This window comes from Petaurus breviceps, unplaced genomic scaffold, assembly GCF_028583685.1.
Source record: "Petaurus breviceps papuanus isolate PSGF00001 unplaced genomic scaffold, PetGlider_PUasm1.0 91133, whole genome shotgun sequence".
Classification (NCBI taxonomy): Eukaryota; Metazoa; Chordata; class Mammalia; order Diprotodontia; family Petauridae; genus Petaurus; species Petaurus breviceps.
The window spans coordinates 44,897,346-44,910,370 of NW_027187419.1; the positions used below are offsets into that span (position 1 = coordinate 44,897,346).

A 13,025-nucleotide genomic window follows, 5' to 3' on the forward strand; every position below is an offset into this window, starting at 1 on the left:
TTGGTGTCCAACTTTCACTCGACTCTCATCTGTGGTTCCAACAAGCTATAGTATGTACAGTGATCACAATCTGGTAAAACCATCTCAACAGATTGGCTAAATCAGGTTGAGGGTAACTGACAGGCCTCAAACCCAAAGGTAGATTAGGTGGATGTCTACCCCAAGCATGTGAAGACTTCCCCTGGCAGAATGGGCAGATGAGAACATTTGTTCCAGTGAAAGCCATGAGAGTGACTAAAGCAAGCATTGTGGTGCGCCATCAAAGACACCAAGCTTGTTCACTGCATCCAGAGCCTTCCACAGTCATCCTGACTTTTGTCTTGCCACTGGACTTCACAGAGTCTGGAAGAGAGAGTGAAGCTGATGATTTTGTGCAACTCTGCCTCATTTAAATCCAATTCATGAGCAAGAATGATGTCATTGTGACTAACTTTGATAGACTGGGTCCTCTCAGCAATGCAAAGTATAAAACAACTCCAAAAGACTCATGATGGAAGGGGATATCCACATCCAGAGAAAGAACTACAGAATCTGAATGCAGATTGAAGCAAATTACCTGCTCTCTCTCTCTTTTGTATTTTGTTTTATTTTGTCCCTTCTTTCTCATTGTGCACTCCATTGGTTATAATCCTTCTTTACAACTTGACTAATGTTCATTGTGAAGGTATTTGTGGAACCTATATTTGATTGCATGCTGCCATGGGTGGGAGGGGAGAGGAAAGGAAAGGGGAGAAAATTTGAAACTCAAGGGATTGTGGAACTGAATGTTGTAAACTAAAAGTAAATAAATAAATTTAAATTAAAAAAATAAGAAAAGTCATTGGTCTTCTTCAAGAGGAAGGACAAACAAGATAGATCCATCTGAGTATTATGAGTATACATCTTCTTTGGTGAAATTCAAGATTAAAGATCTAGAACATGAAGGGACCTTAAAAGATCATCTAGTGTAGTCCTCTGATTTTATTCCCATTAAAATATAAGCACCTTGAAGGCAGACTTTTATTTTTGCTTTTCTGAGGGCAATTGGGGTTAAGTGACTTGCCCAAGGTCACACAGCTAGTAAGTGTATTAAGTGTCTGAGGCTGTATTTGAACTCAGGTCCTCCTGACTCCAGGGTCGGTGCTCTGTTCACTGCCACCTAGCCGCCCCCCCCTCCCCCATCCATTTTTGACTGAGTTACTGAATCAATTTTCCTAAATCTCAGATCTGACCAGGTCACCCCTCACTCCGGGAATTATCTCTCTCTTCATCTCTGCCTCCTGGCTATCAGGCTTCCTTCAAGAGTCAGCTCCAATCCTGTCTTCTGCAGGAGGCATTTCCAGCTCCTTCTGCTAGCACCTTCTTTCTGAGTTACCACTATATATCTTGCGTTGTTCCACCTGAGGAATGTTGCATATCCTCTCCCCTTTCTTGAGGCCCGGGACTACGTTTTCGCTTTTCTTTGTCTCCTCGACTCTTAGCACAGTTGCACAGTCCCTGGCACGCAGCAAACGCTTAGCAAATGCTTGTTGACTTGTTAGCTCACTTGCAGCACTTGAGGTTGCGGTGAAAACTAAGTTAGACTATGGAATGAATGTGAAGTGCTTTAAGAAACTTAAATCTCTACAAAAGTTGACCCATTTGGGTTACAAATCGCCATCGGTTTCTGCTTATAAATGCATCGTTTCTAACACTGGTATTCATAACCATCTTGTGAGTTGAGTGATTCAGCTGAAGAAATTTCTGAGACTGACAAGTGAAAGGACTTGCCGCTCAAGCTCCTACTCCTGGTTAGGTCTCTTGCATCCCAAGTCCCGGTTCTTTCCACTGGATCACATAATGTAGTCCTAGACTCGGGATTCGGTCCCGCCTTCAGGTCTCGCTCTAGTCCTCAAGGACTTTCGAGGAGAGAGGCTGGGCTGGGGGCGCGGCCCAGCTGGGCAAAGTTTGCCAGAGAGTTGTCCCGAGGGGGCGGGGCAGGAGGCGGGGCCGGGCCAAGCCTGGGCCAAAGAGGAGGCCACACCCTGAAACTACCTGAGTCGGGGGAGGAAGAGTAAGAGTGCGAGCGAGAGCGAGAGTGAGAGAGGGCTTCTCGCTGGACTTCGGATTTGGAGCCGACCCAGCGCAGCCGGGTGTCGGTGTCCGGGCGGGAGAGCTGAGCGGAGAGAGGCCAGGAACCCACCAAGCGGAGCAGGAATCCTTGGGGCGCTCCTCTTCCCCTTTCCTCCGCCTCCGGCTCGGCTCGCGTGGTTTCTGCAGAGCCGCAGCTCCGGCTGCGATGGGAGCCGGCTGCCAGCCAGGAGCGCGTTGCTGAGAACCCCCTCCTGGTTCCATTGGTGGGGCAGCCTTTCCTCACATCTTTCCATCAGGGACCATGAAGAGCAACCGAGCTCAGAAGGGCAGAGGCGGCAAGAAGGACCTCAGCGCCGGGCTTAAGTACAGCCATCAATCCCAGGTGAGAGTGGGGCCCAGTGTCCAGTCCCCGGGCAGCTCCGAGCCGTCGGGGGCGCTCCCAAGGATCTCCAGGGGCCCTGCCCCGCCCCTCGGGGCGGCAACTGGGGGGAAACTTAAACAAGTTGATGTCGAGGCGACTGCTTTCCGATTTGGGGGGGCTGCTTCCTGCTTAGGTTGGGAAGCCCCTTCTAGCAGGTCAGGGTAACAATAGCTCCCCTCCCCCAGGCCGACGCCGCCCAGTCTTCTTGGCTTCCTTCGGGTTTTTACCCTGCGCTGCGTTCCCTCCCTGGCTCTCCGGACCGGAGGGGGAGAGAGTCCTATACTGGTTTCAGAGTATCCCCTTTGAGGGTCAGAAATTGCTCCCCGCCCACGATCCCTTCCATCTCGCTCCTGCTGGCACTGGAGGCCACCGAAGCGGAGGCGGGAGGAATTTTAGGAGTTTCTTGCTACCTTCCTCTTTTTCTTTCCTGGTCTGGGCTGAGTCCACTTCATCTTCCTCCAACCCCAGGACTCTCCAGCCCTGTTCGTGGGTCTTTGAAAAGCGAAGCCACTGGCTTTTCCCCCTTTTGTTTGCGGCGGGCCCTTGCTGGACAGGTGGAATTTCCTGTTTGGCAGGTGCCTGGTCTCTACCTGGTGAGGGAAGGCAGGGAGGAAGGACTGAGGCTGTGGGATCGTGGATGCACGCCAAATCTTTGAGGAGCAAACCCCAACCTTGGGACACCCACTGAAAGAAAGCAGGGGCGTTTAGTGCTGTAAACCTGAAAATAAATGAGAAATAGTTAAAAAAAATCTCTGGAGCCTGCATATGGAAAGGACCTTTAGGTCTGTACCAACTTTTCAATTTTGCATCTTCCCTTCTATGCTTGCCTCTCCAGCTTTACTGCTCTGCTGCCTAAAGCTCTATCAGCATCACTGAACCATGCTTTAGCATGTGGATAAAGGAAGCCCTGGTGTTTAAACTAAGCCCAGATTGGGTTTGGAGGGGAGGGAGAAAGAAGGAAGGAGGAGACAACACTTTTCTTTTGGATTTTAAAATTCCATTCTTGAATTTGGAATATTATCTCCCCTTTGAGAATTTTCCCCCAGTTGAGAATTTTTCTTATCTCTGAGGAGGAAGCTTGGGGGTTCAGCTTTACAGTTTAGAAGGCATGCAGTTGGTTAGTGCAGCATGGAGGCCTAGACCTGGGCCTTTGTATCACTTCTCTGGGTATAGATGATCCCAGAGATAGTAAGTATTATTGGGTTTTCTGGCCAAGTCGTTTTAAAACAAATTCTTAAATATAGATTCCCACCTCCAGCCACAAGCCTGTGGTTGTAGGGAACTTCCTGTGTGAAAATTGATGCAGATCTGCAACTTCCCTGTAACTCAAAGCCTTAGAGGATAGTTCAGTAGCACTGAAGGGTTAGGGGACCTTCCCTATTCATACAGGTAATATGTGTCTAAGGAAGAACTACCCCTAAGGCTGAGTCTCTACCTATTACATCATGAAGGCAAAATAAAGATATAAGGCAGAAAACTCAAGCAGGTTGATTGTGAAAAGATGAATAATTCCTCCAAAAATTTCTAAACAGAATCGTAGAATTTCAGAGCTGGAAGGGATCTTAGCAGTCATCTCATCCAACCTATGCATGAAAGCTTATCTAGCATCTCCAGCTCTGCTACAAGGTCACCAATGAGGGGGAATCCAGCTCTTACAAGGCAACCCGTTCACATTTGGGCTGGCCTAGTGGTGAAGGAAATTTTCCTGGCACCAAAACTAGATTTATCTCTTTACAGCTTCTACACATTGCTCTTGGTTCTGCCCTCTGGGGTCAATAGTTCTGCATGACAACCTTTCCTATATCTGACATTAGATAGATATGCCTCTGTCTCTGTCTCTCCCCCTCCCTTTGTCTCCCGCCCTCCCTTTTTCTCTCACCCCTCCCCCTCTCCCCACCCCTTTTTACAAGCTAAACATGTCCCATTCCTTCAGCCAATCCTCACAGACACTTTTTTGTCCTCCTGATAGGGGACATGTAGCAATTTCTATTCAGCTTTCCCCCCTACTTTGCACTGACTTGTGAGTCCCTCAGACTAGAGATCACCTGGTAGGGAAAAATTCTCTAGAAACACAGGTAGGCACTTAATTCTGCAATTTATAGTCTTTGCTGCTTGGGATGTCAAAAGAAAAAACAGCTTGTCTGTGGTCACACAGCCAGTAGGTCTTCCTGATCCTATCACCTCTTTCTCCACTATTCCATGATACCTTCCTTATGCAATGGAAAGAAAAAACCCAGTTTAGGACTTGTTCATTCTCAATGTAGACACAGCACTCTCACTCCCAGCCCCAAGTGATATCCTGGTAACCAAAGCTAACATTTCTGTCTTCCTGGGACATATTTTCAGGCAGTTAGCATTAGGTTAGGAGCCTTTGCTACAATGTAAGGTATAGAAGAGTAATGTTACCATACTCTCTTCTTCCTTTGCTCTCCTGGACATGTACTTCCTTTTTCTGTGGTGGAGAACATAGCTGTTGTTCTGGGCCCCAGGTTCCAGTGGCAGATTTCTGAAACATTTCTGAACTTGTTACCTTTTTTTTTTTTCACATCCTGAGGTATTGAGCTTATGAAGGGGTAGGTTCTAGGACTACCTTAGCTGGTTGTTGTCCTTCATTCTCGAGGACTAAAATGACATCACTATCTTAGAGTCAAGTTTCAGTGCATCTGATTGTGACTGATCAGGCCAGTATGAGTTTGGAATAATTTACCACAGGTTGGGCACAAATAATCCGTGTGAACATTTGGGGTGGATTCTCTAAATTTGTGCATCTCACATTTCTTTTAAGGTACTTCAGTTCTGCTTTGCTCACAGAGCACAGCACCTTCTCTGATGAGGACACGCCATGCTGGGTGGTCCTGTGCCAGTGTCTCCCATGTCATATAATCAGTTCCCAAGTTCTTAAGAGAGACCTTGAGAGTATCCTTGTATTGCTTCATCTGACCACCATATGAGCACCCGCCCTGTGTGAGTTCTCCATAAAACAGTCTTTTAGGCAGCCTTAGCTACACAAACACAACTGAAATCTGGTCCTGTGGTTTTCTTTTATTTCTCATTCATTGAGAAAGGAAGTGTGGTCAGAGCAGGTTCCCAGATAGACTTTAGCCTCTGGCAGATACCACCCTTGCAGTGCTACACATTTACTCACTAATCTTTTTGGTTTCCTTAGAGTAATTGCAGTGTTTATGATTTCCTGATAATTGCCTCCTTGGGCCTCAGCCTCCTGCCTTCTCAGCAGAGGGCCAGTTTATTTGTTATTTTAAGGTTGTTATTCTTTTGTGCCTACAAGTCATCTGTTCTTCCCATCTTTCTTTCTTTTGGGGATGGCCTCCTGCTGACAATGGAAACCTTGGTCTCATTTATTTTTATAATCTCTCAGTTCAATTTAATACACACTTGTGCATTTCCTTTTTTCAGAGCACTGTGCTAGGTGCTGGGGGAGATACAGAGTCCTATATAATCAAGTGAAGCATACAACAAATAAAATATAACAAAAGAGAACTAAATATATAAGAGATACAGCATAGGAGAAAGAAAATATCATTATCTACTTGTGTTAGGGAGGCAAAGATGATCCTAGAAGAATTTATGGAGGAGGTGATATTTGAAATGGGGCTTGAAGAAAAAGGAATTCTTTGGGGGGAGTTTATAATTGAAGGTTCTAAAAGTACATTTAGTTGGGGCAGCTAGGTGGGGCAGTGAATAGAGCACTGGCCCTGGAGTCAGGAGGACCTGAGTTCAAATTTGGCCTCAGACACTTAACACTGACTAGCTGTGTGATCTTGGGCAAGTCACTTAACTCCAATTGCCCTGCCTCCCCCCCTCCAAAAAAAGCAAAAAAAAAAAAATACATTTAGTATAAGTAGAGCTTATATTAGATTATATGCTCTCTTGGGGCGGGGAGAGAAGAGGAAGGGGGAGAAAATTTAAAACTCAAAATTTTATGGAAGTGAATGTTGAAAACTGAAAACAAATTAATTAATTATTTAAAAATACATTTAAAGTACATTTTTTAAAAATATCATCTGCCTTTGTCAGTATAGCTTTATAGTACATACTTTACACTATGTTATTGTGGGGAACAAATAAGTTAATGGATATAAAGGAGTCCCAGAAAGTTGTGAAATAAAAAAAAAAATCAAAGAAAGAAAAAAATTGTTTAACAAAACTAAGTAATATATCCAGAAATAATCTGGCATGTGTATTGTTCCATACCTGTCATCCCTTATGCCCACCCTAACCACTCAGTCATGCCAAAAAAGAGGGGAAGGACCTTTTCAGATATCTTCTTTGGGACCAAATTTGGTCATAATTTAATAGCATTCAGTTTCAATCGTTTTGTTGTTCTTTCTATTTACATTGTTGTACTCATTGTGTGTCTTGTTTTCCTGGTTTGCAGCTATTCATATAAATCTTCCACTTCTTTGTATTCATCATAATCATCATGTTTTTTTTTTTTTTTGGTTTATTTGTTTTACAACACACTGATAATATTCATTACATTCATGTACCACAACTGCTTTAAGTCATTGAAGGGTAGAATTTCAATAGGTGGAGACAGATGTGTTGGGGAAGAAAATGATATTTTAAGTGTAATGATAAATATGGACAAAAGCTAATTTGTCTGGAATATAGCATGCATATAGGAAAACGTGAAATAAAGCTGGAAAAGTTTGGTGACACCAGATTGTTTAAGGCCTTGAATGTCAGGCTAAAGAGTTTTACCCTTTGTTAGGCAACAAGAAGTTACTGAAATTTTTTGAGAAAAAGAATGACATAAGAAGCAGTAGTCTGATCAAGTCACTTAACCTCTATTTCCTCATCTGTAAAATGGGAATCATGAAAGCATGTACCCCCTCAGGGTTGTTGTAAGGATAAATGAAATATTTTTAAAGCAGCTTGCAAGCCTTAAAGTGTTATGTAAATGCTAGCTATTATTATTAAGTCATTTGCCCTTTCTGAGCCTTATTTTCTTCATCTGTAAATGGGATAATGATACATCTAGTGTCTGGTTGTCATGTGGATCAAATGAAATAATGTGTGTAAGGCATTTTGTAAACCTTGAAGTGATATATAAATGTCAGTGATTATCGTTATCTTCCTCATCAGGTTTGTGCTTTACAAAGAATAGTCTGCTATTTGTATGAAGGGTGGATTGAAATGGAATGGAAACTGGTTTGGAGGATATCGTAATGGTCCAAGTGGGAGGTAATAAAGGCCTGAACTAGGGTGGTGGCAGTGAGAACAGAAGGGAAATGGGCATCATGGAGGAGCAGTGGGAACGCTGCATTTGGAGCTAGAAGACTTGACTTGAAATCCAAGCTCTGCTAATTATGGATGCCTGTGTGTGTGCTTGAGTTTCTTCCAGGCTCTGTTTCTTTACTTATGAAAATGAGGCCATTGGACTAGATGATCTTTCAAGATACACACACATACATATGTATATATACATATATGTGTGTGTGTATATATAATACACACATATATATTCCTAAAGACTGTGATCTATAAAGGGACAGATCCAAGAGATATTGGGGGTGCAGAATGAATATAACTTGTCAACTAATAATTATGATAATAGATGACATTTCTATAGCCCTTCAAGTTGTACAAAAGTGTTTCTTGCCCATTATCTTATTTGTTTCTTACAGCCCTGGGAACGCTAAGGAAACTGAGGTTTCATGGTCAAGTGATTTACCCATGATTACACAGCTAGGAAATGTCAGATCAGGAACTCTGAAAAATGAGAAAGTTGGGTGTCATTTCCAAATATGTGTTGTTGATCATCGTCATCATCATCTTTGTCATCAGATTTATGGGTAACACTCATCTGCCAAGTTTCTATGAAGGGTGGAATCATGCTTTTCTCTGTCATAAACTTTCCCACTAGTTCCCTTTCTCCACATAGTATGGAAACTTATATTCACTATCCAAGGTCATCATTAAGCTGTCCTAGACTACCAAACCTCTTTAATTATTCCTAGCCTTTTTTACCTACTGGTGCATCTTCTCCGTTCCACAGAAACAAGTTTATCCATTCCGTTATTCAACCAACCGTGTTGCTTGAGTACCTACTATGTGCAAAAATATCGTGAGAAATATAAAGGAGTCTCTGTTGTACATAATAGATTTGTAGTTTCATATGTGTGCATCTTTTTTTCCTATTCTACTATGTTATGGGAATGCTTGTTTTATTTCTTAAGTTCAGAATAAAATAAAATTAAATTTAAAAAAAAGGATTCTCTGTCCTCTCCCAGACCTTATTTTGTCTAGGAGAGTGATATAGTTGAAGGAATACTTACGAGCTATGGCAAGACATTTTTATGCCTTGGTTTTCTCATTTGTAAAGTGGGAATAACAATACACTAGCTAATTTGTAGAGTTGTTTGTGAATAAAATGTTTTGAAATCATAAAGCATTTCATAAATGTGAACTCTTGTTAATGGTGGTAGGGGAGATAATTCTAACGCACAGGAGAATGTAAAAGTGCAAGTAGGTCGGTACAGAGTAGTGAGGGGATCACTTCCATCAGGGCATGCTCAATCAAATCATGTTTCAGTGAGAGGAGACAGCACTTGAGCTGGTAGGCCTTGAAGGATGGACAGGTGGAGCTGGAGAGAGAGAGAGAGATAGTTGAGGTGGAAAGAATAACATGAACAAAAGTAAAGAAGTGGCAAAGCTTTGAGTGTGTATTTGGATGGTCCAATAAAAACATAGAGTACATGAGGTAAAATATTGGGAGTTAAAGGTAGAATCATATTTTGGAACCAAATCATCAAGGGTCCTAAGTGCCAGGTAAAGGAGTTGGACTTTTTCCTGTGCACAAAAAGAAACTATTGAGCATTGTTGTTCAATGAGGCTTGATCTGATCCATTTAAAGTCTAGCTCATAAGGTGCCATCTTTGTGAAGCTGTTCCTGATTTTCTAATAGCCTTTCCATCTCCACTTTCTAGCTTTCTTCAAGTCTCAGCTAAAATCTCACCTTCTATTGGAAAGCTTTCCTGATCTCCCCTAATGCTAGTGCCTTCCCTCTGTAGATTTTCTCCAATTTTCCTTTTTGTACATAGTTATTTGCATTTGACTGTGAGCATCTTAAGAGCAAGGACTTTCTTTTGCCTTTCTTTTTTTCTCCAGTGCTTAGCACAATGCCTGGCACATAGTAGGCACTTAAATATTTATTGATTTGACTGACTGACAGTCCTGAAACTGTTGTGATCTCTACTTCATTTGGACTCTTATAACATACCTTTTTTATGGTACATAGCACATGCTAACACCTATTTTTTAAATACTTGTCCTATCTTCTCCTACTAGCTTCTAAGGAGAGATAGGCATAGAGCCCAGTTTTACTTCTTTCCCTGTCCCCTTTTGTATCTCCTATGGTGCCTTGTGCATAGTATGGTGCTTGAAAATATTTGTTAAATAGATTTGAACACCACTGTCCTAGGCAGTGGGCGGGGAGAGAATGACAACCAAAGGATTTTTATAGACTTGGATAATGTTCAAGAGAAAAGAGACTTAAAGTCATCTCAGCCAACACGTTTTACAGATGAGGAAATAAGTCCGAAGAGATTAAGGAGTTTGCCCAGTATAACACAGGGACTAAATAATAAAGCTGGAATTTAAACCCACATCTTTGATTCCTGGTATATCTTTCTTTATGTTGCACCATACTGATCATTTTGTCCAGCCCATAATAAATTGAATAAACTGAAATCCACAGAACTGTCCCAAATAATTTTCACAAGATCACACATAATCAGAAAACTTAAAGCTTGTAAACAGCTTGATAAAGGAACAATTAAGCACTTAAAACAAGGTGCTTGTGGAGAGAATGAACTTTTGATTTTATTAGGTATAGTGAACTCCCATTATGGAAACCCCCTTCGATGGAAATTGGCATCTTTAATTTGTCTTAACAGTTAAATGTCTTGCCTGTGTTATGTATGATAGACAACAATTGAAACTATATCTTATGCCTCTATAATAAGTATAATGGGAGATCATAAAAGTTCTTATCAAAAATACATCTTCAAATCCTGCTTTTCTGGAGAGTGATTTGAAGATATCTCTGCCCCCACCTTTCTTCTTTAAAATTGAGTCATTAGTCTCAGTTTTATGTTTCTATGTTATAACAAACAAAAAGCCACACACACAACTAATGCTTATGCATAATGTGGACTTTCTGTACCCACCTGTTCTGATGATGACCCAGCTGCTCTTGTGTCTTAGGTGTGGTTTTTTTGCATTTGGTACTTCCTTCAAACATTTACAGGACTGTCATTGGATCAGATCCACTTGCTGGAAAGCTCTTGGGATTCTGCCCTCTAGGAGCACATGACCTAAAATCACAGAATTTTGGAGCCGGAAGGGATCTCAGCAGCTATCTAGACCTACTCAATATGAAAAAAACAACCATCATTGCAGCATAGTTGATAAGTGATTGACCAGGCTTTGCCTGAAAACTGCCAGTAAGGGGAGGGGACCCCACCACAGTCTGAGTCAGCCCATTCCACTTTGGGGCAGCTCTTAATGTTAGGAGGCTCTTTCCCGACCTCAAGCCCAAAGAGGTTTTGCAACCCAGCTGAATGGCTAAAGAAATTGTGGTCCGTAGAATTAATTGAATGTTACTTTGTTGTAAGAAACAGTGAATATGATGAATACAGAGACTCATGGAAAGATTTACATGAACTGATGGTCCTGCCCTCCCCCCTCCAGAAAAAAAAAGCAAAAAAAAAAAAAAGAACAACTCGCAGTGTGTTCTGAACATCCTTCTGTCATGTACGTGTGCACATTTGTATCGAGGGTTCTTGACGCAAACTACCTTGAACTCCTTGTCTTCTGCCTTTGGCCTCAGTTGGAACATCGGTCCTTTTCACTTGTTCGGCCTCTCAGGCTTCCTCAGCCATTTACCCTTTCAAGGTAACTGTAGTGCTCTCAGTCTCAGTCTTTCTCTTCTTCAGCCTCTGATTAGCAGTTAAGGAATCCTCATTCAGAAGTCTGAGAATGAGAAAGAAATTGAGAGACCACACAGAGTGGCAAGAGGACAGGGCTTGGGACTCAAGGGAGCTGGGTTTGAATCTTGGCTTGGCCACTTCATAGCTATGTGGACTCAGGTGAGTTACTACGCCCTCAGCGCTCAGTTTTCTCATTGGTAAAACAGGAATAATACTACATGTATTACTTAGCTCTCAGGGGTAGGCAGCGAGGAAAGCACTCAGTCTGTGTTTTTTTAGTTTGTTTAAAATATTTATTTTTTTTTTTTTTGGAGGGGGGAAGGCAGGGCAGTTGGGGTTAAGTGACTTGCCCAAGGTCACACAGCTAGTTAAGTGTCTAAGTGTCTGAGGACAAATTTGAACTCAGGTCCTCCTGACTCCAGGGCTGGTGCTCTGTTCACTGTGCCACCTACCCGTCCCAAATATTTATTATTTTTATTGCTTTCTTTTGTTTTTATATCACCTTAATGTCCAAATATATCTCTCCCCAACCACTCAGGGAGCCTCATAACAAAGAAAAAGAAAAAGGAAAAAGATAAAAGCAACAACCAATACCTCAAACTGAGTATGTGCAGTGCTCTGCATCTGTAATCCCATATCCCCCCAGTGAAGGGAGGGAGTTGTATTTTTTCATCTGTTCTTTAGGGACAAGCGGGGCTATAATTAGTTTCCTTCTTTCCTTTCTTTTTCTCTCTCCTCTTTTTCCTTCCCTCCTCCCCTCCCTCCCTTCCTGCCTCATACTTTGTAGTCATTGTGTACATTTTTTCTTGGTTCTGCTTACAGACTTTGCACAAGTCTACCCAGATTTCACTGTAGTCTTCAGATTCATTGTCTCTTATGTTACAGTAATAGTCTATTACATTTCTGCACCACAACTTGTGTATTCTTTCTGCAATATATAGACATATACTCAGTTTCCAGTTATTTGCTTTAAAAGGTGCTGCTGTGAATGTTCTGGTGCATATGGCACTCTTCTATCTTTGATTTTCTTCAGGTCTAGGTCTGGCATGAGGATCTCTGGCTAGAAGACGAGGATGTTGTTTTAGTCACTTTCTTAAGTATAAGACTGCTTTGGTTGAAACTGTGAATTGGTTCAACCTTTCTGAAAAGCATTTGATAAAACCTATATAAATGAGAACTGTTATTATCTAGACCAGACCCCTCATTTTAATCTGTACTTAGATACCTCATTAAGCCTCAGTTTTCTCATTTATAAAGTGAGGATAATAATGCCTGCCCAACCTGTTTTTCACAAAGTTGTTGTGAGCCTCAAATGTGAGAACTTAACTACAAACCTTTAGATACTTTATGTAATTTATGTTATTTATATTACATATTATTTTATTATATTTATATACTTTCAGAGACTAGAACTCAGGCTGTTAGGATTCCCTCCCTCCCCTCTTTTTTTTTTTTTAAATACCTCTTTGCCTCCTTCCTGAGGTGGTGCCTCACTCTTGGGCTGTCAAATCCTGGATTTACCCTCTCTTCCCAACTTCACCTGGATACCGAAAGACTTGACTGCCCTGAGGCCTGACTCACAATGAGTGTTGCTTAGC

The 13,025-nt window shown here is 42.0% G+C and overlaps 1 protein-coding gene across 1 annotated transcript in view; it reads left to right on the plus strand.

Moving 5' to 3' along the window:
- Positions 1-939: 939 nt before the first annotated feature.
- The window catches only part of ST14 (ST14 transmembrane serine protease matriptase), a 69,718-nt gene continuing 57,632 nt past the window's right edge, over positions 940-13,025 (plus strand). Inside the window, exon 1 of the mRNA XM_069080462.1 lies at positions 940-2,434. Coding sequence (XP_068936563.1) covers positions 2,354-2,434 — 81 coding nt within the window. The 5' untranslated portion in view covers positions 940-2,353. The remainder of the gene's footprint in view (positions 2,435-13,025) is intronic.